At 44.9% G+C, this 27557-nt stretch overlaps 2 protein-coding genes across 2 annotated transcripts in view; one reads left to right on the forward strand and one right to left on the reverse strand.

Annotated features, from left to right (window-relative positions):
* Positions 1 to 10339, forward strand: part of LOXHD1 (lipoxygenase homology domains 1) — a 118501-nt gene extending 108162 nt beyond the window's left edge. Inside the window, exons 39-42 of the mRNA XM_015887179.2 lie at positions 4740 to 4910; positions 6009 to 6147; positions 7084 to 7245; positions 9529 to 10339. Coding sequence (XP_015742665.2) covers positions 4740 to 4910; positions 6009 to 6147; positions 7084 to 7245; positions 9529 to 10009 — 953 coding nt within the window. The 3' untranslated portion in view covers positions 10010 to 10339. The remainder of the gene's footprint in view (positions 1 to 4739; positions 4911 to 6008; positions 6148 to 7083; positions 7246 to 9528) is intronic.
* Positions 10340 to 15416: 5077 nt separating this feature from the next.
* RNF165 (ring finger protein 165) overlaps positions 15417 to 27557 on the reverse strand; it is a 36820-nt gene continuing 24679 nt past the window's right edge. The window contains exons 2-8 of the mRNA XM_015848228.2: positions 26957 to 27266; positions 25085 to 25210; positions 21717 to 21846; positions 20610 to 20714; positions 19969 to 20064; positions 19231 to 19337; positions 15417 to 18309 (exon numbers count right to left, since the gene is read on the reverse strand). Of these exons, the coding sequence (XP_015703714.1) occupies positions 18192 to 18309; positions 19231 to 19337; positions 19969 to 20064; positions 20610 to 20714; positions 21717 to 21846; positions 25085 to 25210; positions 26957 to 27266 (992 nt within the window). The 3' untranslated portion in view covers positions 15417 to 18191. The remainder of the gene's footprint in view (positions 18310 to 19230; positions 19338 to 19968; positions 20065 to 20609; positions 20715 to 21716; positions 21847 to 25084; positions 25211 to 26956; positions 27267 to 27557) is intronic.

Raw genomic sequence — 27557 nt, forward strand, 5'->3', positions numbered from 1 at the left:
GGAAAACCCACGAGGTTGGGTGGCTGGGCAGCAGCTGTTGGCTGCTGGTCCCTGAACACTCAAAGTAGAGCTTTTCTTTTACTTCTAAGGGAACCTCAATGTCAGTAAGGACAACTGTCATAGAATCATAGGAATTGGAACGGACTCCTGGAGATCATCAAATCCAACCCCCTGCTAAAGCAGGTTCCCCACAGTAGGCTGAGCAGGAAGGAATCCAGGCAGATCTTGTATTTCTCCAGAGAAGGAGATGAGAAGAAGGATGAGAAGAAATGGCCCTAGGTTGTGCCATGGGATGATCAGTTTGTACATTAGGAAGGATTTCTTCTCTAAAGACTGGTAATACACTGGCACTGGCTGCCCTGGGAGGTGGTACAGTCACTGACCCTGGAGGTATTCAAGAATTGTAAAGATGTGGCACTTGGAGACATGGTCAGTGGGTATGGTGGGGATGGGTTGGGCTTGGGCCAGGGGATCTTGGGGACCTTTTCCAACCTTCATGTTTCTATTATTACCCTTGATCAATGTGATCAACCACTTCCAAAACGAAACTAAAGATGTGTTGCAAAAAAAAAAAGAGAGAGGGTAGAGCAGAAAATCATTAAATAGAGCTGCTGAGGAGGGAGATTCACTTCCATGGGCAGTGTATTCCAGCCTGGATGTGATTAAGTCCCTGGTCTGTCAGCAGGGATTTGATCCCACCAGGTCCTATTTCACAAGGAGTAGCTCATATTCACTTCAGCAAGGATATGAATTGGGTTCCTGGAATATTCACTACCACATGGGTCTTTTTCATTCATTTTCTCTCATCCTCAGCAAATGGTTCTGCATGTGTCAGAACAGCTTAATATCATAGGGGTGAATATTGTCTGGGGCAAGTGGAGGCAGTTCCCAAGATAGACAAAGGAGACTTCTGAGGCTGCAAGTTGGAGTTCTCTTTAATTGAACAGATACCTTAATTGTTTGTGTCTACTGCTTCTAAAAGCAATCCCCATGGTGCTCATCAGTGTAGAAAGGCAGGACAAGGAGCTCACAGTCCAAGCTCTCTGTCTAACATCAGTAAAGTGTGAGCCTTCAGCATTGCCTGGGAAAAAGCAAGTTGCACCCATGAAGACTCTGCAGACATACACGAAGGACCCCTGCTCAGCATCACTCAGCTGTCAGGTTGTGCTCTTTAGAAAAGGGAGATAAATAGGACAACTTGCTGCTTTTTTGGATAGGGACACTTGGGGAAAAGAATGCTTTTCCCTGCGTGACACTAAATTATACAACTGCCACAGTCAAGCAAGTAAAACGATTCTGTTTTCCCCAAAGCTCTTCTCCTCCTCTAATTACATCTGAAATGTTTTGCATGCTATTGAAAATGTCACTTCCAACTGCAGACCATTAAGGGGCTGACGCAGCACAGCCGTAGGTTTCATTAGGGCAGGACTGCTGCTAGGGATTTTCATGGCAACTAAGCAGGCCTGGAGTGGAGCTCCTTTTGTTACAAACACTGAACATTTGTTATGGTGATAGTGGATTGTCTGCAGACATACTGAAGACGAAAACCTGCAGAATAAAGTGGGAGCTGCTTAGCTATTTGTTATTTCTTCCTCTCTTCTCAGTAATGGAGTGAGCCTGGTCTGTCCTGAAGTCTCTGCAGAAAAACTCATGATATTTTTGGAAGCATTTTTGCTACTCACTTGTTCCTGAGCCCTGTACTGTTGGCCAAGGTGCCCCAGAGGGATGCAAACAGATCTGTACTGGTTCTTCTGCAAGTGATGGAACCTGGGTGATGGTCTGACTGTGGAACAGCAGGATCCATCATCCAATGCTATCTTGGCACCCAGGGAAAAGACTGATAACATCACTCCAGAGACTCTCCAAATTCTTCATGTTTTGCAATCAATGGCCAAGGATCATCCTTGACAGTGCCCACACTCCTTTCTGGCTTCTCTTCCCCACTTCTTGGCTGATGCCTATCTGTAAGCCATCCAGCATGAGGAACTGAGGCCTTGGGGATTATATTGACATGAGATGTACTTCCCTTTCTTATTGATTTTCAGGTTAGGTTTAGGGTCTCAAAGCTCATTGCCCTACAAATGCTATGCAGAGATAGAAATCCTAAGCTGGACTTTATAACCTGAAAAGAAGTCCTGCAGATTCATTCTTTTCCTTCCATTGTTGTGCCCATTGGCACACAGAGCTAGATCCACAAATTCCCACATTTAAACTCTGTGCATAACTAGATTTTAAATCTTTTCTAGATCAAAAATACATTAAATATATTTTTCCCAGTCTGAGAGAAGAAAAAAATAGCACTTTGGTAAGGCAGAATAATTTCTTCAGCTCCGCATAAATCCTTTAATGTTAATATCTGCTTTTAGATAAAGTTTAGAGCTGTGGCACTGAAGGTCATGATGATAAAAGCTGATAAATTCCTCTTTTGCAGGGAACACCAGCTAAGCTGCACTTTATTCTTGTTTTGCCCTCAACCCCAATACATGCTGGAAAGTCAGCCCTACCCCGTCTCTCCACATGATAAAAGTGCAGGTTTTTGCTGTCCTGCTGAGAAGGAGTGGAGAAGCAGAAGGACAGCGTGCAGGTCTTATTCAGCCCTCTCCTGATACTGCTGCTTAGCGCTAATCCTGCCCCAGTCAAGTCGTTCACTAATCATCAATGCATTCCATCACAGTCCTCAGCCGCTGATGTCTCTCACTGGAGAATGCTGGGATGTTTTCCTTCTTTCATCCTGAACCGTTTTAACGAAGGTTTTGATGGAAGCAGAGTAGCTTCCTGAATGTGCTGCAGAGACGTTCATTGAACTTAAATGGAAATGAGCCTGCCAAAAAAGATTAACGGCTGGCACCGCCAACGTGCTTAGAATGAAATCCCAAACAGCCCCAGAGAGTATCTTAGAGCACAGTGGGAGCCCTGAGCGACTTGATAAGATCTGCCCAGCAGGAATTGAGCTGATGAGGTGTCATGTGTAAGCCTTCCCCCAAATCCTCCCTATCCTTGCTCTGTATGAGAACAGGCTCGGAGGAATCATAGAATCACAGATTCATTAACATTGGAAAGGAGTTCCAAGATCCCCATGTCCAACCCCAGCCCTCCCTACCAAAACTACTGACTATGCCCCCCAATCTCCATGGCTCTGGAACACCTCCATAAACAGGGAATCCACCATCTGCTTGGGCAGCCTGTGCCAGTGTCTGACCTTTGTTCTTCTTTGGAAGAAGAAATTGATCCTAATATCCAACCTGAAAATACTGTCATTGTATATAAGTATCCAGGGGAATAAAGAGAATGGAGCCAAACTCTTCACATCCATGCCCAGTGATGGGACAAGAGGTCATGGGCACAAAGTGAAGTACAGGATATGGACTAGATGGTCTCCAAATGTATCTTCCAACATCAATGAGTCTGTCATTCTGTACTGGAGTTTAAGGGGAAAATGGTGTCTTTGGTTGACGTTTGTGCTTGTTCATTTGGTGATTTCCTACCATGGGGAAGGCTCAGAAAGCCAGAGTACAGGACATGGATATCTCCAAGGCTGGTAGGAAAAAGCCAGTACAAATGGTGATGCTATGGCATGCCATAGGGCAGGGTGACTTGTTGACATTGCTCAAAAATGTGCCATCATTACCTTTTATGTTTAATTAAGATTAATATTTGAAACTAAGGAGGCAGGCAAATGATGGCAAGTGCTTGGAAGAGCAAGAGCTATTTTATGCTTCTGGGATGTAACTAATAATCCAGCAGAGGTGCCTCATCATGAACATAGCCTTTTGTCTGAGTAATAACAGGACTTGTAAGCAGAACTGTTGTAACCTCCCACGCCCCCAAGGTCAACAAGAGATTCTTCTAATTCAAGAAAGGAAGTGTTCCAAAATGCCCCATTCTGGATTTCCAAGTTGCTTTTCAACTGGAAAAAAAATAAAATAAAGGGAGAACAGAAAATTAAGGGAGGGAGCTGCAACTCCTCCAAAAATCACAAGGCAAAAAATAAGTGATTGTGTGCAGTTATAGCATTAGTGTATTCATGGTGTATTTGTGCTGGTTGCTTGGCAAGAGCAGCATGGGTATTTCCTTGCACGTGCTAGCTGACAGGGCCAAGGAAACAAATGATAATGTCAAATGATAAGTTTCAAATCAAAATGTGAAGGGATGAGAGGAGTAGTAGAGACCAGAGAGAAAGACTTTACACCTTGAACTTGTGCCCAGCTAGCACTCATGTCTATCTTTTGGCTTTAATGCTTCACATTTCCATTAGATTAGAATCAGCAGCAGTTTCTGAACAGCAGCTGTTCCATATGTTGGCCCAAACCCACTGAACTCCAGGAGATTTCAAGCTTCTAGCTTTAGTAAACAGTTCTTCAAGGCCCCTGTATTTGCTGGGAGTTCTGTAAGGCTTTGCTGTTCCTACACTTCATCAGAGCTTCATCTTGTGATGATTCCTCACACAGAGTGCCTTGACTCATGCAAAATGCTGGGCAAGGACAACAGATGGCCCCTTGTCCAGACATCTGGCTAACCCAAGACCATACTCCAATACCTTTTACATCTGATCACAAGCCAGCAAACCCCTCATGAATTAATGCATGAATTAATCAGATTATAGTTTTGAGTTAACCAGTGTTGTTTTTGCTATCAGAGCAACATCATGTACAGAGAACATTATAGCAAGGGATTTCTCACCTCCTTACCCAATGTGAAAATATCCTATTTTTAACTAGTTTTGTTTTTTTATTGAAAAGGAATTGCTCCAGGTTGGCACTTGGAATATATTGATGTGATGGACTCTGCCACAGACAAGACTTTTCGCTTCCAATGTGATCGCTGGCTGGCTAAAGGTGAAGATGATGGGCAGCTCATAAGGGAACTGGCTTGTGCCAATAATGACATCCTGGAACTGAAGGAACGGACTGGTAAGTGTAGAGTTAATTTGGGGCATTGCCGAGGGCGCACAGAGGCCATAGGACCACAAGTCATAGAACCTGCTCCACTGAGGGTTCCTTTGCAATAGCAACTTGTGTTTGTAGGCTCCATAGTCAGAATGTTAAGTTACTGTTTAGTTCAAAAGTGTAGTGTTGTTTTAAGGCAGAAACAAATTGGGATTAATGGGGAAGAAAAGCATCTCATTCTGGGTTGAAACTGAAGAGGGTCCCATCTGCTGTGCTTCATTCCAGCAATAAGCTATAAGGATACATGGTTATGTTTCTCATTAGAAATAAGGTGGAAAATAAGTTTAAAGCACAGTAATCAACATTGCTCCAACTTCCTCCCAGACCTGTTCTGGGCTGCAAGCTCAGACATCTCAGCTGATGATGACAGCTGAGGTTAACAACCCAGAGACCTGGACAATTCTCTCCTCTGGGTAATCCCCCCACCTCCATGTAATCACGTTGGTGTCTAACTAGTGAGTAATGTTATTTAACCACACTGGTAGTATGCTGCATGTGTCTCAAAACTTCCTACATAGCAGTGCTCTTCTTTAGAACAGTCCTGGGGAGTTAAGAATCACATTTCTTCAGTGTGGTCTCACTCTGCCCCTACAAAATTGCCACCCAGTGATTGCCATCTTGGGTGCTGACATGCCACTGTAACATCTGAGTACATCCTTATGGTATCTGGATACCTCCACCATCCCCGTAAGGCTATTCCTTATTGTTAGGAATGGTGGCAAAAAAAAAAAAAACCAAAACTGAAGGATTTGGGCTGTCCTACAAAAAGAAGTAACACAGTGGGGTCAAAAGCAGTTCCATCTACTCTTACTCACTGATCAAGCAGCAGAAGTCTTCTGTATATTCCATCCCTGCATGAAATCTTAAGCACAAAGATGCCAGAAGTCCCACAGATCCCAGATCTCAGTGTGTTTCCATCCTTGTTCTGCAAATGTTTTCTCGTGTGCTGCAGTAAATACTAGGAAGAGGGTTTTTAACCAGAGTGACAGCCTCATGAAGAGATTTCTTTGGCCACCTGCTCTTTCTTTGCTGCTTAACGTTTGTGTTAATTATACTTCAAAGCCTATGAAATTGTCACAGTAACAAGCAACAGAGAGGATGCAGAAACAAAGGAAAACATCTGGATCATCTTGGAAGGAAAGCTGGGCCGCTCGAAAGAGTTCCTTATGGAGAACTCCTCCAAGAAAAGGAGATTTGGAAGGTAGTGGGACTGGGTGGAGCAGGAGGAAGCTGGAGGTGTCTTAGTTCCTTTTGCAGAGGAATCAGACAGAATGTAAAAGCAGTTGGAGGATAGATGTTGTCAGAGCTGCTTGGATTGTAGTTTAGATGAGCTTTAAGGACTCAATATGCTGCAGGGGGACAGGAGCACATTCCAAGCCACAGACACTGATGATGCTCACTTGATTTTCAGAGAGGGAATGTTTTGTTTTCTTCTTTTTGCATGGCATTGTAGAAGGTGAAATTACAGTTGGTCCGGACTCCAGCATGAACGACTGAGGTTTCATTTGAAACATAACAAAACTGGGGGAGTTTCCTCCTGACACTCAGCTGATGGGTACTACTGTGGATGTGAAGACTCCATCCTCTTAAACATTAGTCACAGTCCCTTCTTGGTAGTAGGTTGGAATAGGGACCAAAGACAAGCAAATTAACAGATACGTAGGGAACGTGACAGGGAGCCAGACAAGCATTTGACAGAGACCTATTGTTCCTCTAAACTATTTCCAAACTGGGTTTCTAAAGCTGGAAGGGTGGCTGAACTAGCAGATTTAAAACAGCTATGGTGGGTAGATGTGTAACAGATACCATATCTGTCAGGAATGAATGAATAAGTGCTGGAGGGGAAATTAGTCATTCTTTAGCTTTATCTATAATGAGGCAAATTGATTTTGTGTGTGGAACAGCTTGAGTTTATCCTGGAAAGTCCTAGTGGCAGTAATTTAAAGTGTCACCCCTAATCAGAGAAAATGCTGAATTTAAATATGGAAATTATACTTTGTGTTGAGTGATTGTAGGGTGAATCAAATGACTTTAAATGAAGGCTTATCTTCTGCCTTCCTTAGCCATGTGCAAATTACTTAATGTCCATATGAGACAGCATTCAAGATATTAACTGACTGCTCCCTGTTTCCTATAGGGGATCAACAGATACATTTCAGTTTTCTTCTAAGAACCTTGGTGATATTGCAGCCATCTGTGTTGGTCACTGTCCAAAGGATGGAAAGAAGTCATCTGCAAAAGCTGATGTCTACTGGCATGTCAAGGAGATTATCATAACAGAGATGGAGCTTTGCAACAAGTGAGTGTCCTCTTGTCTGCAGGGAACCCTTCACAGGTACATGGGGTAGCTGAGCAGCTCTGCAAGCATCCTCCTGAAGCATTTACAACTTCACCCATTGTGGAAAGACTTATCAGATCTTAATCCTTTTCTGAATGCAAGGGAAAGCAGTTTAGTGTGTAGGTTCATAAATTCCCCCCTCCTGTCTTGACGTGTTCTTTCGAAGTTCTCAGCAAGGGCATTTGCACATGCAGATGAGTTCAGGAACAGATTAGCTGGGGTGAGTCTTACAGCTAGGAGAAATCAACATCTCACCTTGTGGGAAGTACTGATATTGACATAAATTTAATGGGTGTGAAGGATGCTCTGTACAGACTGCTCTTAAGGTAAGTCTTGTAAATACAACTCCTAGGAAGAAGGATGAGTGTAAGACAAAATCTGAACCTCTGTCTCGGTTTGGATGATCCTTCTAGGATGGTCTGAAAGCCCATTGGGAAGGCTGCAGTCATCTTCCAAACAACAAACACATGGCTATGCTGGTGTGGGTAGGACTGGAATGTCCCATACTGGAAGAAAGAACATCTCTCAGCCCTGTGTTTGGAAGGGGTGACGCTCTTGACTTATGGTGCAGGTAGAACAGGAAATATGCAAGAACTGGAGACAACTGGCCATTTGCAAAACAAACTCCTTTTCCACAGTGCTAAAGGATTTTTCTGCTCCATGGTATTTCAATTGCTGCTGAAGAATTTCATTGTATGTGTTTTGTTCCCGCTGAGACAATTGAGTGTTTAAGAAGAAATCCTTGAAGTGACTTTTTGAGATGCTAAGAGTCTCTCCTAGCAAATTAATCAGGCAGCAGAAGAGCCATAATAATATCTGCTGAATGAAAACTAATTCAGCTATAACCTAAAACATATTCTTTCCTCCTGGTGGGGAAAACACCCAGTCAAAGCAAAGGCTAAATTAAAAGTGTTATGGGAGTGGTGTAGCAATCATTTCAAATGATTCTGTTCTTCATTTTTTGTTGTGTTTGGGTTTTCTTTCCTCTATTGTAAGTAGGTCTTAATATGAGCAATAGGTATATATCAAAGATTTTTCTTACAGTCTCAGGGTCAGAAGAGTCATTTCTCCCTGTCCTTCTTGAGGACCCATATGTTCCTTCATAACTCCAGACCATGAGATATTAAGCAGCCTAGGAAATAAAGATTCAGCATCAGGAAGCCGCTCTACTTGTTCTCATGCAGCATTTCTTTCCCCGAGCCTGAAATTTTGCTTCCACCAGAATTTCTCATTTACAAAACCTCTTTCCAGGGAATTGAGAGCTTTTGTTTGGCTGAAGAAAATGTCGGAAGTGTTAGAAGTGCTTAAGAAGTGCTGTATAGCAATAACCCTCCCTCTAAGTGCTGATTTTATGAACATGCATTGCAATCCAGCTACGCTCTCCCCAGGAGGACCTGCTGCAGTTTGGCAGAGAAGGGGGAGGGAAAATCTCATTTGGAAATGATCTGCATCATTGGAAATGAAATACATCATTAAAAATACCTCTGTCTGGGTACCAGGCATGCAGTGATTTACAGATGCTCCCTGCATGTCTCCTCCACACTACAGAGCTGAAGGTTTTTGGCACCTGGCTCCTATCAATTCTGTGCTTAGTGCTCTTCTGCATGCTCAGAATGGGCAGGGCAATGTAGATAAGGAAAAGGGGATATCTAAACATCCTCCTTGCATCTTTCTAGTGCATTTTTTTCCTACTTGTTAAGGCAGTCTTCACTAGTCTGGGTGCTGCTGCAGCAATGAAACCTGCTCTGGGGCCAAAGCTGCACTGTTTACTGCACTGTATACTACCATTGCAGTAGGTGCCATTGCATAGGTAGGAAAGGTGACAGGAGCTCCACAGCAGGCTTTTCAATGCAGGGTGTCCATGTCTTGGGAAATACAGGATTTTCAACAGTTGCTGTTTTCAATCTTGCTCTCTCTCTCTCTCTGGAGAGAAAGTCAAGTGCTAGCATATAGGTGGGAAAAGTACTGAAGCAATGTTGATGTTGAGTTGAATCACAGAATCACAGAATGGCCTGGGTTGGAAGGATCATGGAGCTGCAACCCCTCTGCTGCATGCAGGGCTGCTAATCTCCCCATTTAATACCAGACCAGGCTGCCCAGGGCCCCATCTAACCTGACCTTGAACACCTTTAGGGTCAGAGCATCCAGAGCTCCTCTGGGCAGCCTGAGTTGTTTAGTAGCATGCCCGATCCTCTAGAAGGATGTGGCCCATATCACTAACACACCACCGGCTTTCCTCCACAGGTATTTTTTCAAGTGCAATGGGAAAATCCCTCTGCGGTACAAGCGACGGGACTACAAAGTCTTTGAGTGTGCCAAGGTCATCGAGAGCTTTGCCAGCAAAGCCCGCAGCTTGGTGCCAGTCAAATATGAGACCATTGTGGTCACTGGCTTTGAAAAGGGTGCGGGGACGGATGCCAACGTGTTCATCACCATCTTTGGGTTGAATGGGGATTCGGGGAAGCGAGCCCTGAAGCAGAAGTTCAGGAACCTCTTTGAAAGGGGGAAAACCAACAGGTTCTACCTGGAAACATTGGACATGGGGGAGCTGAAAAAGGTCCGGATTGAGCATGACAACAGTGGGCTGGCCCCTGGCTGGCTGGTGGAGAGGGTGGAGATCACCAACTCTGCCACTGGTGTGACCACCATATTTCCCTGTGGGAAGTGGCTGGATGAGAACCGGGGCGATGGGTTAATCTGGAGGGATTTATTCCCCAGGTATTGAAGAAGGTTTTGCTTCCTTTGGCACAAATGTTGTTTTTTTTTATTTGTTGTTTGCTTTGTTGTTATTTTTTTTCTCACTGTATGGTTTTATATTGTGTTTTCCTTTTCAAAATGCTGCCTTTTGTATTGAGAGGTTCTCAGTGGCAAGATGTGCTTCCTGCGTTTAACATTTTGTAAAAGTCAAACTGTTTTGTCTTTTTTAAGTCATATATAAAACTGTGAATGAAATAAAAGCATTTCTTTTGTATTTACTATTGGAGGCCACAACCAGCTGATCCATACACTACTCCATTGGCAGATGAGATCCCATCCTCTGCTTTCAGCATCTTGCCTTGCTGGGGCTGAAAAAAGCCTGCTGGCTTCCACCCTATCACCTTTTGGGGTGAATATTGAGAATTATGGAACTGGGAAAAAATATATAAGAAAATTCAGCAGAGACATTGAGATTTGATCCACTTCTGGCTACTACCCACTATCACTGGGTGATAGGATCTGGTGGATGTTTGCCACCTATGGGCTCTCCCCTATACTGGATACGGCTCATGGGCTGTGTTCAGCAAGGTCCAGAGGCTTCAGCAGACAGAACATCAGGCCAAGCTCCTATCTGGGAGGTGAAGATCCTGCTGGAGTGAGCAACTTTGGTGTCATCATATTCTTGTGTAGGAAATGCAGATAAATAGGTTGACAAAAAAGCTACCTGTCAGTCCTGGCTGGGTATGTTCAACCTAAGAACTGTGCTGAGCTCTGGGCTATGCTGCCCTAGGAAGCACAAGGAGAAATTTGCTGATGTGGCATGAGCAACCCCACTGTCTGTATGGCAAATCATGAAAAAAGCTCTTTTTTTTTTTCTTTTTTCATTTTTTTTCCCCCAAAAGACTTTAAAACTGTCCTTTCTCTGTACAAAATCCTACTCCACCCCAGCTCTGGGAGTCAGCCTGTTGCTACAACAATTAGCACTACAAAAGTAATAAGCAGAGTGGAGTTTTTTCCAGAGGCTGGATTTATATTAAGCTGCTAAAACCAGCACATTCCTGGCCAAATGGAAAGTGGGAGAGGGAAAAGAAAAAAAAACAAAATGTCCTAATGCAGAGCTCAGGGCATCTATCTGCTGAACTGGAGCCCCCTGAAGCCATGTTTTGTGTAGACTGTCCTGTACCTTCCACCTTATTTTTGAATGAATGTGGGTGAGAAGTGAAAGCAAAGGACAAGGGTGGAAGCTGCAAAACCAGGCTGTCCCACTGTTTTTGTGATCCCCATCATTGGGGTATCACAATAATGTCCCATGATTATGAAAACTTTGATGCTTCCAGGGAGACCAAGGAGTCTTTTGCAGTGTCACATGCTGGGAGGGATGGGCTATTTCTTGCTGCAGGATTTAGACAATTAAACCAAAAATCTCCATGGAATTGCTATGAAACATCTGGTGGCATTCGATTTACCCATAACAACCCCATGTGTGCAAAGGGAGAGTAATTGGAGGCTATGAAGAACCCATCCTACAGCCTCTCCTACCCTGTCATTATGTGCAAGGAGAAGGAGGAGGAGGAGGAGAAGGAGAAGAAGGATAAAGAAGGAGAGGGAGAAGAAGGAGAAGAAGAGGGAAGGGCTGAGGGAGAGGGAGAGAAAAAGGGAGGGAGAGAAAGAGGGAGGGAGAGAAAGAGGGAGGAGAAGGATAAGGAAGAGTAAAAGGAGAAGAAGGTGGAGAAGGAGAAGGACAAGGAGAAGGACAAGGAGGAGAAAGGAGGGGAGGGAGAAGAAGGAGGAAGAAGGAGGGGAAGAAGGAGGGGGAGGAGAAGGAGAAAGAAGGAGGAAGAAGGAGAAAGAAGGACAATAGGAAGAAGTCAAAGGGAAGGAAAGAAGAAGGAAAAAGAAGAAGGATTGAAAGATGAAGAAAGAAGGAGAAGGAGGAGAAAGATTTACTCCTAGTGCTGTACAGCTCTGAGCTGCAACCCATGGGCCATCCAAAGGCTTGTATCCCATACAAAAACAAATAAGAGGTGATACAGGGAGAGTTGATGTTCACAGGGAATAGCAATGTCACACTGTGTTCAGTGCTGTTGTCCCTTAAAGGGTGCAGCTCTCTCCCTCCTAGTTGCAGTGCTCAGTGGGGCTGTTATCAGATCACAGAGGTATATTCGTGTTCTGCTGCAGCAGCTTTGAAGCAAAACAGATTGTGATCTCAAGCAACTCTCAGAGCTGTAACCGTTTGGAAGGACATAAGCAAGATCTCAGTGAGCAAGTGTGTTTTCCATGTTTTCTGATAGTATTTGTATCAGCTTCCTGCAAAGGCAGTCTCATTTTGCCTTAATATGGTGTGTCCCTTACACAGACTTTCAGGTTGCTGGGGGTCCAGCAGGTCCCCAGATTTCTCTTATCATCAGCACCTGTCCTCAGGACAAGCTCAGCCCAATCACAGAGGAGCTGTACAGGATGCAGTTAGGTGTTGACATGCTTAGGTTCCCCAAGGGTGACAAAAGGGTGGAAAATGCCTTCAGCTCCTCCTGCATTAATATAGAAGTGCTTTTTACATATTCTGTTTTCTATTAGGTTTCTCTTTTCTTACTGATTCAGGGTTGGAAGAGGCAGAAAAAAAGCTCTACCACCATGCATGTGCTAAAGGATTTACCCTAAAGAGGTGGCAGGCATCAACCTGGAGGGGATTTTACATGATGGAATGGAGTCAGGGTGAGGATGGTAAATAAAGACCACACGAGAGCCCTTCCAGCTCATTTTGTACAGCACGGATTTATAGTTAGCAATGCAGTTCATTTTATTAGTTATAAATAAAGTACAAAAAATCCACCAAAAGTGAATCTAAGCATTTACACAATTTCTAATGTCTTTTCATTTCTTCAATGCACTATTGCTTTAATATTAATAATAAATATTTTTCTAGCTTTCTTCTATAAAATAGTCTATGTAGCAAAATGTTGCACAGCACAACAGAACAGCAGGAGTACAAAAATGTGGGTGATCCTTTCACTGGCTCGGGCCATTAAAGGAGAGGATTTTTGTTTGCTCGCCCCGTGCTTTATGCGTCCCTTTCTCGGTGTCTTTGCGGGGTTGACAACCAACCCCCATCCCCACACCGCCCAAAACCACGGCTCCAGGCTCCAAGGGAGGAGCAGCAAAGGGAAAACGCGAGTCAGAAACCTGGGGTAAGGCAAAGGCAACAAAGCAGAGCAGCACCCTGAAGGGAAAAGAGGAAGCATGAAGGTACGGTCACATTGTGCCTTTCGGCCCCAAAAGAGAATTGCATCCAAAGCCTCTTGGGGTGGAGATGCATCAAACTCTGTTTCAGCGTGGCTGAGCATCTGCATGGACCCGGAGCAATTATGGCTTAAAGCTTAAAATATTGTCAAGGGTGCTTTAACCTTCCTGCATGGTGCAAGCACTGGATATCTGGGCACCTCTGGGGAAGGGGCAGCATGTTAGCAGCAGTGTGGTCATGGATGCGGATGGGGACGTGGACACTTGGACACCTGCACTGGGGATGGAGAGACCAATACAGGAATGGGACATCAGCTGGGAGCTGGTCCCCCTTGGGGTGATCCAATAAGGTCATGGGAGGGTTCCGTTGTAGCCCCAGCTCCACAGTGGATTGACAAGCCTGAAGTTGAGGTTTTCTACCCCAAATGAGGGAACAAAAACAATTGGAAGGCTTTCAAGGTCTTTTGGGGAGAGAGGGGGGCTTCTACTCCAGGCATGTTTTACAGCTGGATTATAGCTGGTGTTTGTGGCCTGGTGTTACAAATGGATCCCAGATCATCCCTACAACCGTCCCATCCCTCTCTACACTATTCTTCCAGCCATATCTGGAAGCAGTGAAGGAGCTGATGTCCCACCATCCTCATGGCACTGCACCACGAGGAGCAGGACCTCCATACCAAAAGAAGATGGGATGCTCAACTTCTATAAACTGCAGAAAAACCCTTGGATTTGTGGTCTGTGAGCTCATCGATTCCCTCTTGCATCCCCCCTCTGGAGCACCCAGCAGGGTGCTGATGGAGATGGTTTGACAGGGCGCAAATAGCCAGAGCAAGCACTAAAAATTAAACAGAACCGCAGCACCAGGGCTCCCTTCCTCATTGTATGAAGCAATTTGCAGAGTCATGCACTGAAGGCATGCATTGCTCCAAGCACAGCCTTGCAGTCGATATTGCAGGAAGCGTGCAGCAAGAGCGGGAGCGTCACCAGTGGCACTGGGACAGGGCAGGAACCGACCGAAACATTTTGGTTTTGGAGAACGCCGTTAATCCCCTTCAATGCACAAGGACGTGAGTGAAAGGATCACCAGAGTTTGATTATGAGTGCAAATAATATTCATATATATGTGCTAAACACAGTCACTATATTGCAGTTTTTCCACTATGTCACAGCATACAGAATCAAAGGTTTGCATTTTTATGGAATGTATCCAAGGTAACAGCACCACAGTAATACAGTTTGTAATCACACACCCTGATTATTATTATTATTATCTTTTTTTTTTTTCCTTTTCTATTTTTCTTTTGTTTTCGACAAGATAAGCATTATCCCCGACATCCCATGTTGAATTTCTTTTTAAAGTACCGACGCATGCAAAGCATTCCATTCCCAGAAACAATGCAAAAAAAATGAGGTAATAGGAGTAATAATAATAATAATAATAATAAAAACAAAATTAGTATTAATTTCTAAATAAATAAATTATAATTAAAAATGCGAGAAAAAAAAAAACAACTATAAAAATAATTAAATAAGAACCCACGATATCTACAAGTTAGTCATAAATTATGATTGTTAAATATAAGGCATTTAAACTCACAAAACCCTGTAAACTATCAATGTTTTTTTGTTCCTGGAGTGTGTGTTTCTTTTCCAGCTCCTCCTACCATCGCGTACGCACAATTCCAACCCACACAGGAACCTGCAGGTCCTCACACACCGCGGGATCAGTCACTCACACCCGACCATGGGAGTTTTGGTGCTTCTCTTCACCAATTATTGTGTTGGTTTGGTTGGTTTTTGTTAGGTTTCTTTTTTTTTTTTCTTTTTCTTGGTTTATTGGTTTTTTTGTGTGGTTTTTTGTTTGTTTGTTTTTCTCTTGTGTGTGTGGTTTTGTTTTGTGTGTTTGGTTTTTTTTTTCTTTTTTTTTGTTTTTTTGTTTTTTTGTTTTTTTTTTTCTGGTTTTTCATCTAAAAACTGTGCTTGTTCATTAGGCAAATAGTAATACTTTCGCATAGGCTTTAAGAAAACACGCGGTTTGGAAGCGCTCCTCCTTTCCTCCCTGCCCAGCCAGGGGCCTTATGGCCCCGTTCCTCCCCTGCTTTGCCCCCAGCTCACACCTAGGTGTGCCAGGCCAGCTTACAGTGCCTTTCAGGAATGACATCTTGCTTTTCTTGTCCATATTATTAGTAGTATCAATGTTATTTTTAATGCTGCTCCAATCTGCTGCTGCTGGAGCCAGCCCCATGCGTATCACTGAACCATGGGGCGGGTTGAGTTGGAAGGGACCCTTAAAAGCCACCTGGTCCTGCAATGAACAGGGACACCCACAACTCCATCAGGTGCTTGAGCCCTGTCCAGCCTGACCTTGGGTGTCTCCATAGTACATCTCTTTGGATGTACCCATGGGTCATTCCTTGCCCCAAGGAGCCCATATCCCATTAAAGAGTGGGGGCCTGTGCTCATGCCAGGTGGCAGATATATGTCCCTGTGTCAAATTTGTGTCACCATGACCTTCCCTTTACTTCCTCCTACCAGCACAGAAAGAGAGGGAAGAAAGACTCCTTGATCCCCATGTCATCTCCTTCACTTCTCTTTTGGTTGTAGAAATTACAATAGGGAACACTGGAGGAGGGCAGTTTCCACATAGAGTTCACAGGAACTCCACCATCTCCCAAATGGCAGTTTAGGGTCATTTCTACATGAAGAGCATTGCTTGGCTCAGAGAAGCCAGTGCTCAGCTCTGCACATCTGCTTTTCGAATATATAAAATTTCCAATTCATCCCCCTGTCTCCTACACTTATCTCTTTTGCTTTCTCAGTGTGTGTGGGGAGGGGGAAGTGGAGGGGGGTGGAAGAAAAAGAAAAGATATTTTCATTTAAAAAAAAAGGTTGTGAATGCTGGTTCTCTGGAGGGCTGTCCTCTGGGTCTCTGTGGGTGATGTCTTTGTTTTGGGAGATGGAAGTGTCCCATTCCTTTGGGGAATGCCTCCAATTTTATGCATTATTTTAATGGGCATTGATAAATTAGGTTCCATTTTAATGAATTCCATATGAATAAGGAGTGAAATGTCTAACAGTGCTCCAACGCAGAGCTAAACCAAGCCCTCCAGAAAGCAGCAAACCCTCCAGATCCAGCATTCCCTTACTGTGCCCAAACAACCATGGCACTGGCAATTCCTCATGAGCAACGAGTTTCCTCCCACCCCATTATCAGAGCTGCTCGGGGAGATTCAGCCCTGCAGACTAAGAGCTTGAGTGGATTAAAGGGAGCAAAAGAAAAAAATGGAAAGAAAGGAAAAAAGGCTTCCACCTGTGCTGTACATCTGCTTATTCTCCCTGTGTTGTGTTCTCTCACCAGGGAGGTGAAGCACGGTGTGTGCATGCAATATAGTGGTTCCTCACTTCCTTTCTCCCATAGGAGTATGGGTTGGGATGGGGGATGGGAGTGGGGCAGTTTGGCTGCTGCTCTGCCCTGCCAAGTCATAGCGTGAGAAATCTCCCCAGAATCATAGAATCACAGAATGAATCATAGAATCATAAAATCATAGGAAGTCTTGGGTTGAAAGGGACCTCAAGGATCATCAGGTTCTATCCCCTCTGCCACAAGCAAAGTAATCAGCTGCTAGATTGAGAACTCAATCAGATTGCCCAGTGTCCCATCCTACTTGGCCTTCAACACCCTCAGGGATGGGGCATCCACAACCTCTCTGGGAAAGGGACCCTTAAAGGCCATCAGGTCCCACTCCCTGCAGTGCACAGGGACACCCACAGCTCCATCAGTGCTCAGAGTCCCTTCCAAGATGACCTTGGGTGCCTGTAGGGATGGGGCACCACCAGCACTCTATGCAGCCTGTGGCAGGGCATCACCACCCTTATTGTAAGAAACTTCTTTCTTATATCCAGTGTAATCTCTCCTATTTTAGTTTGAAACCATTTCCCCTTGTCCTATTGCAATGTTTCTGAGAAGCTATACCCTAAATCAAAGGAGATGTCCAACCCTGGGGAGACTTGAGCCACAGTGCTCTGAAGCCAACCAGCTTGCAGCTCACCATATCAGTAAGATCATTCACTATGGATAACAGAGATCATGGAGACAGCCCACAGCCTAGCATGGATTTCAGCATGCTGAGCTACACGAAGAGCAAAGAAACAGCATCCACCTCAACACTGTGCCCCTACAGAAAGCATTCAGCAGCAGCAGAACAGCAGGAACGAAGCCTCACCTTATTGCTTCATTCATTTCATTTCCAATTTGTCTGTTGTTTTTTTGTTTTTTGTTTGGTTTTTTTTTTCTTATTTTAGTGTATTTTAAGCATCTCTAAATTTGCAACACTGTAAAGGCAAGGAAAGGAAGCACGCATGGCTGAGGCAAAGAGCGCAACCCTTCTGATTGTAAACAGGATTTTGCTTTTTCGCCTCTTCCCCCCAAGGGTGGGAAAGCTTGACCTCTGCATTCCCCTTTTGCAATGTATTAATCAGGCACCAACATAAGGAATCCATGAAAAAATATTTGGTGCAAATTAGGTAACAGCAACATGTCCACCACAAGATGAGTAGGGCATCAAACACAACATTTCTTAAGCTAACATGCTCCAGCTGCCATCCATAGAAATAGCTAAAGGACCCCTATAACATGTTTCTACGTATTCGAGAGGTATATATACAATCCTCATGAAATGCAGGATTGACAGGCCAGACTACCACAACTAGTTCCTTCATGTTCAACACTAAATCTTCTGTAGCATGGGGTCTCTGAGCTCCGGGAATGCCAGCTCCCTTTCACCGGGCCCGTATCCTGCGCATGTGCAATATCTCCTACTGCTAGATATTGTACCAACACCTCCTCCTCTCCCTCTCTAACTTGCCTGCAGACTTTTCCTCTCAATCAAATGGCTCAGAAGGCAAAAAATTTTGCTGCAAGGGTTTATGGCCATACGACCTGATAAGGAAAATGGTGTGTCCAGCCAGTTCTTTCAGCTGTCCGAGCCGAGCTGCGTTTCAATGTCCACCCTGCAGATCGGGCACTTCTTGCTGGTAGCCAGCCACTGGTCCACGCATACTTGATGGAAGAGATGCATGCAGGGTAACCTCCTGTGGGAAGAGAAGCACCATTAGCTTTTTAAAAGTTGCAGAAAAACCTCTGGTTTTATAGTCTATGAGCTCATCGGTTTCCTTCTGCATCCCCCACTAGGAGAACTGTGTTCTCAGAAGGAGTGGTGGTGCAGTGGCACAGGCTTCCCAGGAAGGTGGGAGTGTCCCCATTCCCTGAGACATCCAAGAGCCATGGAGATGTGGCACTTGGGAACATGGTTTAATGCACACGGTCAGGGCACTGGGCTTATGCTGCATGATTAGTGGTTTTTTGCAACCTGAATGACTCCATGGTTTTGTAATTCTACTCTCCATCATCCATTTGGGACAGTGTGAATGGAAGAAGTCTAAGACATCCAGGATTGGGGAATGCACTAATATAGAGGCATTTGTGCTTCCCAGACCCTACAGCCTCCACCAGCAACATCAGCAGTAGATCAGAGATGATTGTCCTTGGTTATAAATGTCCTAACCTAGAAAACCCCGTGCCCTCCTGACCTGAGCTGCAGCGACCAATTACCCAAAATTGCTCTATCCTGTCCTCAAGCCAAATTCCCCTGCACTTGACATCTATTTTATCTTTTATCATATGTTGGTTATCTGCAGAAGCCACACATTGATGTCCATGAATCCCAGATGGCTTCCTGAGACATGCTTCTCACCTCTCTGACATCTGACCAACAGTGTGGCTTTGGAGCAGGTGATCCACACCCATCAGGTCCTACTGCACAGAACTCCGCCTAACTATGGCCCTTAAAAATATCCAATTAAGAAGTGTTTTCTTTCCTAAATCCTGAAATAACCCAAGTGATTTTGTCAGGACAAGAACAGGGATGGTCTCATGGAAGCACAGTGGTGTTATTAAACGAACACAACTCAGATGTTACTAAGAGACTGTCAAGCAATGGGAAAGGGTCATACCTGACATCTTCTCCATCTTCAAGCATGGACAGACAGATTGTGCATTTCTCATCAGTGTCTGACTCCTCTCCATCCTCTTGCTCAGCTTTACCCTCCTGTGGTCTTCTCTGCAGCAAGAAGAAAGATTTAATTTGGTTATGACTCAATTTGCTTACACTCTGCTAACCCTGCATAGTTGCAACAAAGCAAAAAAAAAAAGCTTAGGGGAACCAGATAAGCCAAAGTGGTCACTGCCTCCTTTGTCCTCCTTGGGTCAAGGATGGTCCCATAGTCTCCTTTGATGGGGGCTTCTCTTGAAGACCCCAAAATATATAGTCACATCTGCCAGCAAGGGCAACAACTTTGCCGCCATGCAAGCTCAGTCAATGGCTCAGCCATGCACTTTAAGCTCCTTTATTTCCTTTTTCTCCAGTGCACCCATTCCAATTAATAGAATTCTTCTGGATCCACTGGAGATGTGGTCACAGATAAGTGCAGCAAAGAGCTGTCCCACTTCCAGAGTGGACAATGCAATATAACTTCTTGTTCCTGCTCTGCTGGGAATGACAAAAAATGAGATCTCTACCCAAATGAGCAACATTATCATTTTATATTTAGTAGGACCCAAAAATTTGGCATGTGTATTCTTACAGACAGAAGATCAGCTCCAGCAGAGATGTCCTTTGCAAAGCAAAGGGATAACAACACTTGGCCAACAAAGAGGGGCTGGCAGCCATGCCATGATTTCAGGGCTCTCACCTTCTTGTACTTGTGGGGGAAGGTGAATCTCTCAATAGTGTTCTGGACAGCCCCCCGACTCACACTGCCCAGCCTGTCCTCCAGCTGCAGCAGCTCCTGAAACGCAGAACAACAAATGGCAAAGAGGCATCAGTGGAAGAATACAAGGTTCCACCACCCCACTGCCTGCCTGCCAAGGAGCAAGGCTCCATCCTGCCCCGTCCTTGGTGGAAATTTCCATTGAACCCAAATCAGTAATAATTTGATGATAGATCCGAGCTTTGGCTGTTGGGCAATTCACTGAGGGATGAAGGTGCAGAGCTGGAAGCTGGATATCCAACAGTTAAGAAATCAGGGTGAAGTTTGTTTGGCGGGTTGGAAAAATGAATCATCAATCAATCAATCAGTCAATAAAACACAGAACTGGAGCACTTTATTCCCAGACAGGAAGGGAGCCAGACCCAAACATGTGAGGTAGACCGTCCTTCACCAAATCCACTCAACACCTCTGGCCTCTTGGTTATTATTAATTGCTGCAGGTTTAGTCCCATTCTCATCTGTGACTCCCGTGCCAGAAGGCAGAGTCTGATGAGTTTATGCCAGAGCTTGCATGGATTCCCAGGGTTTAAAAATGTAATTATTTTTGTCCCCAAGATACATACTTCATAGCTCTCCCGCACAGCTGATGTATGCCTGCTTGGGTTCAGTCCCTGAAGAGCAAGTAACTGGAGCTGAGGATAAGGGTAATTTCTGATTTCATGAACAACCTGCAAGAAGCAAGGGAGGAAAATAAAGCCACCTGTGCTAGCGCAAAGAAATCCCTCATGTACCTGATTTAATTTTAGTGCTTAAAAAATTGAAAATGAAAGAGCAGACTGACACCTTCCCCAATGGGAATATTTTAATAAGCAAAATTGAGCAGAATAACAACAACGACAACAACAACAAATATTAAATAGATCTCCTTTAAACGATAACAACCAGCATGCATGTCTTCTGAATTAACTCTTTGCTACAGTAATTCCCGCTGCATCCGTGACACTGAAGTTCCAAACTCTCAACATGGATTGGCTTGTAAGGAGACTTAATTTAATGTTTAAGTTGGTGGAATTTTCTTCATCCAGGCTCCAATACTGAAAGCCAGTACTGAAGTCGTAGTGTACAGGTGTCAGGTTCTGACCACAGCAGGATGGAAAAGAACATTTGTGTGCTTAATAAGGATACTTTAAGGATGAGAAGTGCTGCTCAGCTCCAAATGCAGCTCCCTGCCAGGAGAAGAACCTAGAAGTGACCCTTCATGTCAAATCCCACCTCCATTGGTGCAACAGGTCATGAAAAACTCAATGTGTGACGTCAAGGCTGACAGTGATGGCAAATGTGATGAAGGACGGCAAGCACGTGAAGGTGCCAAATACCACCAGTCCTTCTGCCTGCAGGGAGCCCTGGGAACCCACGCTTTACTCCAGTATATCATAATAATATTATTATCAATAACTGCAAAGTCTCACATCCTGCCAAGGCTTATGCAGATCAGCCTGTGAGTGCTCTGCAGGCAACGGACTAACTCTTTCCAGAGCAGCTGAGCTTTTCTTTCCTCTCTCTAATCCAGAGTGCAATGATACAACATTATCCTTTCAGACACTCCCTCCCACGGCCGGAGATAAGTGGGATTCGCAGGAGACAGGTGATAGAAAGATAGCAGCCTTTATTTTGACTGCCTTCTGGCAGACAATGCATAAAACATTTCTCAGTGAAAGCGTTTCACTTACCATCTGTGTTGAGGATGTGCTTCTGGGGAAGTGATGCATCCGAGGTGTAGCTAAGTAATGCTGATAGGGCTGGGGGACCGGGCGGACCTGGAACTGGGCGTGAGTCAGTCCTGCATCAACACTGAGGTCCCTGTGGGTGCAAGGATGAAGATACAGTTCTGACTGTCTTCTTTCGTGGTACAGAGCCCAAAGAAAGGTCTCACCTCTCTCCCCCCTCAAAGATGGAGGGAGGGACTGATTTTATGCCACTTAGCATTGGTGGTAGATGGGGACGGGGGCTATAGGATGTAGCATGACAGTTTTGGTGGCTTCATCAATCCCCAGTATGAACAGCTCAACCTTGCCAACCAGGTCCACTCTGCATCACCAGCACTGCAGATGATTACACTTTTCCGAGAGTATTTTGCAGAAATACAGAGGAATGGTGGGTACTGCTGGGACTTAGCTAAATATTATCCACGATGATCATCTCCCTGGAAGTGTCCCAACCCAAGACATGGCACAGTTTTGGGGGAAGAAGGAGGGTCACATCAAACTTGTCCTCTTGGATCCTCAGAACTCTTCTTGGTGCAAAACAAACTAACAAACAAACTAAAAGGTTTGGGGGAATTTCTGGGTGATGCATCTCTAGGAAGCAGCATCACAACACCAACAGGCCATCACTAATGCAACAGGACATCCCTGGCAGTCCCACTCAACCACACACAACATGGCTGCATTTTATCTTTGTGGGTTTGGGCACCTGGTCCTTCCAGAAGTCATCCCAGCTCCATCCTGGGATTTCAGATAACCAAGACCCCAGCAAATGCTGCAGCACTTCTCAATCCAGAAAGCAGAGCTGAACCTCAGACCCCATTCCAACACTGCATGGATGGGATGAGAGGATACCTAATGCAGCATCTCCATCTGTAATCCAATTAGCTGGTCCTTTGTCTCTCCAGCCAAAGAATCTCTCAGCAAACAAGTGCTTTGTATGTCATTTACTTGATCATAATTACAAAAGCTGGCACGCTGACAGCCTTTGTCTTCATGTTTTCCAAACCAAAGCTAATTAGGACACTGAGGGCTTCTCATTTCAGCCTGAACTTCTCTCCATGGAGGAGAATAGCAAGATCCTTGGCTTACTAAGATCAGTCCAATCGTGTCCTGGAGCAGCTGTGAAACTGCTGATGCTCGACACCAGTTAATGGTCATGGGGGGACAGTAAGTGCAGAAATCCTTTAGTCAACTGTGTACCAGATAACAACTTCAGGGCACTGATACACCATAATAAGTCACCAACATGGAGTAAAAAGAGGGTTGTTCTTTGCTAGCCGTGTGCTGGCAAAACTCAGCAGAGGATAAACCACTGCAGGAGACTGTCAGGAACAAAACTGGGGTGGGAATCTACAGGAATGGGCATTTTCCAGCCCCTCCATCACATTTTTGGAGAGTTATCCAAGATTTATCCAAGAGTTATCCAACTCAAGACCATTGAAGATTGGAATGTTCTATTGGAAATGAAGAGACAGTGAGTTCATCCCTGCTGCTGGCATGAGGCATGGCCTTGGCTATTTCCTCACAGCCTGCCTATATTCCCTGCCTACAAAGTAGATGCGATAACCCATAGGGTGAGATCAGGGACTGAAGGGGTCTCTGAGAGATGAATGGGTATTATTAACTTGCTTGAGTAATTGCAATGACAATACTTTTGTTGTACAGTGGATCCTTAAAACCACAAATTACTGTTCCTAAGTGATGCTGTGGGCCAAAGCATAATGCTGGTGTTTGAAAATGAATAAGCAGAGCACATTAGCTACAGAAAACCAAAACCAACCATCACCTTCCAGCCTGTGCTACATGTACAGCACCTGGATGCTCTAAAGTGAGCTTCAAGAACTGTAGTATATGGGCTGCCAACAACCAAAAACCAAAGGATAAAGGCAACAGGTTGAATGGTCATCACTAAATGCGTATCAGAAAACAACTGAAGGAAGAAAGTGGGAGTCTATTTCTTTTTCTCCAGAAGGCTTTAACCCAGGGTTGTCTGTCTGAGATAACAAATCACCGACAGCTCCAACTCCCATCTCTGTTTCCCATTGCAGTTCCTACCACCCCCTGCCTCCTAGCAAGTGCTGTCTCTGCTCATGCGGTGGTAACACATTAGATGAAAGTTTCTGTATCTGTCACTGGGCAAAATTGTACATGTGCCCCGAGGGAAAGTGAGTCACCCAAATATATACACACAGTGTATGATTTCTGTCATCCTCACTCCTTAGGTTTATAAAGCTATGGAGCAACATAGGAGGGGAGGAGGGAGGAGGAAGGGATGATTAAACAATGCTTTATCAGATCCTCCTAATGATTATAATTAAGCAGTATGCACAGAAAGAGAGGCAGAAAAAAAAAAATGGCTCTATTCAGATGGAATGTGAACTGCTTTGCAACCTTATCTGAACAATGTCCCATTGGTCAAACTCACTGCATCGTGGTGCCAGCAATGGAACACCTGAGAAGAAAATGACGAAGGGATCTGGCCATGTTTTGAGTCATATATTATTATCCTGGAAGGTAATAAAAATCCCTGTGTTACAAGAACTCTCCGTTTGAAGAGCAAAGTGCTCAGATGTTAGGAAATGCCATAATTAAGATTTCCTGTACCATTTTATTTTGGTCTCCTTGTGCTTACACATTACGATTGTCTCTAATTACATGTTCACATGCTATTTTCTCCATTCAGTGCAGAGAATGGACTTTGCTCAGCTAACAAGCAGCTATTCAGAAACATGTTTCTATTTTCCTCTTCTTCCAAGTAGGGCCCTGTGTCTTACTGAGAATGCTAATGCTCAAAACTTCCTCTGAAAACAGAGCAATCAATCGTTTCCTTGGCTTTTCCAGAGCATCAGACATTGAGAAGGGAGAATCATCAGTGGTTATTTATCCATGCACCCCATCCTGGGAGGTGGAGCAGTGCCATGCTGTCTAATTTCAACCATGGAAAAGCTTGAGTTCCTGGTGGGCAACAGAAGACCTCATTCACACAGAGGTGCTGGATTGTGGGAACCAGTCCCTGGGTTGTGATTCCAAGGAGGCTGTGCCCTGAACAAGGAGAAGGTCCTGGAGAAATCAATGTACAGGTGTATTTTGCAACTATGGGTGGAGAAATGTGATCAGTGTAACCAGCCATGCACATAGAGCCTTTAGGATGCATTCATGGCCCTCCCAAGGATGAATTCCCCCATTACTCACTCTTTACATTGGATCTATTGATCTGAACCATCAACTTTCATGGAAGCACTGAGCCGTGAAGGCATTCTCTAACCCATCCAGCCTCCATAGGGCTTTCTGAGCACCTCATTCAACATACTGAGGAAACAAGGAAGACTTACCAGTCTGTGCCTTCTGCCAAGTACCTGGGCTGGGGTGCCATGGGCTGTGGGGTTTGCAGTTGGTGGCTGAAGTCAAAGCTGGGGTGCAGACGGTGAGGCTGAACAGACATGCGCTCCTGAGCCCGCCTGGGGAGGAGACCAGAAGTGAGTTAGTGATGGTGGGCACTGCTGCTCTAAGACCACGTTGATAATAGGAAAACCCAAAACACTGGGCTCGTGAATATGCATCTGAAAGAGAGGAGTCTATGTAGAATGATGGGAAGAGGAGTGCAGAAGCACAGCATTTGTCACCATGGACATAATGCAGATCTCCACTCTCACCCCCTTCAGCATCCACAGAAGCTGCAACATGAGAAAAGGAAACTAAACCTCTTCCTTAGCCATTCTGTGATAGTTGCACTATTTTCTTTTCCCTGCTGTCAGCCTCATAAACAACAGTTACAAGATGAAATGTCTTCCTGGTCTAAGCATTATCCATCATCATAAAGAAGCTGCAGGTTGTCTCATCTCCCTGCACAGTCCATAAAGTCTTGGGGAACCTCATTCATAACAGAATCAGTCAGGAGCAAGAAGTGAAGGCAGAGTTTGCTTCCACCAATATTTCCATGGATGATGGATGTGCCAGGCTGGTACCAGCTCCTCCTGCTTCAGCTCTGCTGAGTTTGCAATGGAAATACATTGAGATCTTTCTAAGGACTTCAGGTTTTTTTCTCACTTTCGAAGGTACCATCTAGAATCCCACTCATAGGACCTCACATCCCATGTCTGAAAGGTTTCTGAGCCCCTTCTGCTATGCTGGATGCTTTCAGAACCAGGCTGCAAGGCTGGGCAAGAGGCTGCTGCCCTCCACATATCACACTTCCTTCTCTCTGAGAGCCCACTGGCTGAGATAACACTGCCAGTAGGCATCAAAGCAACTTCTGTCTGGAGCTGAGCTCTGTGGTTTTATTTGGACTGAGCTTATGACTAAGAGATAAATGCTTGTATCATCAATGCCTCAGCCTTGCACATATTTGCTACCCAATTATTAACTAATCATTAAATCCACCTAAACTCCAACTTATGCAAAATAAAATCAGGGTGAGAAGAATCCACAATTTGCAGACAGAAAGGGAAATAAGGACCTTTCTGTCTGTAGCATTCTTTCCAAATGAGGTGTCATTGCAAAGACTCATCCCCTTATTCTTGGTCTATGGGTATGATCCACAAATAGCTTCCATATGTTTCCAAAAAAAGCACTCCTCTCCTACGTGTTATCTGAGCCTCTCTCTCAAGAAACACAGTCAGGATAAGGCCAGGCATCCCTCCCCAACTCTCCTGAGCTACAGTAATCCTCCCTGCAGTCACCAGACCAATACGAACCAAGGCTGCTTTTCTTGATTGAAAGTGCTCCAAATCGATGCCTTCATTCCCTCCCTGCATTGCCTCTCTTCACAGAGCATGGATCCAGAGGAGTGAGCTCGTCAAGTGAAAACCCATCGGGATGAGTGGATGCCATTTCTTATGTGGTTTTGAAGCAGCAGCTATGAAAAGATGGCTTACTCACGCAGTCTGCTGCTTTCTCTGAGGTGCAGGATAGGTTCAAAGCAACATCAAGGTGATCACTGTGGGTGATCTTATGAAAAGAACCCAATGTTACTAGGAAGTTCTGCCAGGGTTTTGCTGGAGTGACCCTGACAGCTTCCCAGCATCACAGAAAAGATGTGGATGCTCCATCCCTTGGGTTCTCAAGGCCAGGTTAAATGGGACCCTTGGCATTTGGTCTAGTGATGGATCTAGATGTCCTTTAAGGCCCTTTGCAACGCAAAACATTCTGTAAACCTACAATTTCATACACTTCAGACCACATTTGGTAAACATAAGACCCCTTACCTGGGATGGGGCATGAGCCGGCGGTGCTGGGCCTCAAGGAGCTGCTGCTGGAGGAGGTATTGCTGGTGTAGCGCCTGAGGTAGGAAGGATGGTCCAGCCACATCTTGGAAGGGCAGGGCTGGCACTGGGGCCAAGGATTGGTGCAGGGGACCGCTATGCTGGTGTGCGGGGGCCATGTGTGGGGTCAGCCCTGGCTGGGGCTGCACTGCGTGAGGCAGGGTGAAGTCAGCGGAGAGCTGAGGCTGGGGACCCAGGTGGAAGTGTCGGCAGGAGGTAGCATGGGGATGCTGAGACCTTTGAAATGGAGCACCTGGAAGAGAAGAGCACGGCCATCACCGGGGACGGCGAGGTTAAGGGCACCTGGTTGCCCATCCAGAGCTGGAATTGGGCACACAGATGTTTGTCTCCTCTGCCTTTTGGCAGGGGGAGGAAGAACAGGTCAGCTAACCCTGGTTACACAGAAAACAAAAGTTGATTTTGACTTTTTTTCCTCCAAAACACATCAGAATCAAAACATGGGATTGGGTTCAAAGCTGATTTTGGCTTCAAAGCGAATTGTGTACTGATGGGAACTGATTCAGCTTGTTTGGGTTTGTCTGCC

The sequence above is a fragment of the Coturnix japonica genome, chromosome Z, assembly GCF_001577835.2.
Source record: "Coturnix japonica isolate 7356 chromosome Z, Coturnix japonica 2.1, whole genome shotgun sequence".
Classification (NCBI taxonomy): Eukaryota; Metazoa; Chordata; class Aves; order Galliformes; family Phasianidae; genus Coturnix; species Coturnix japonica.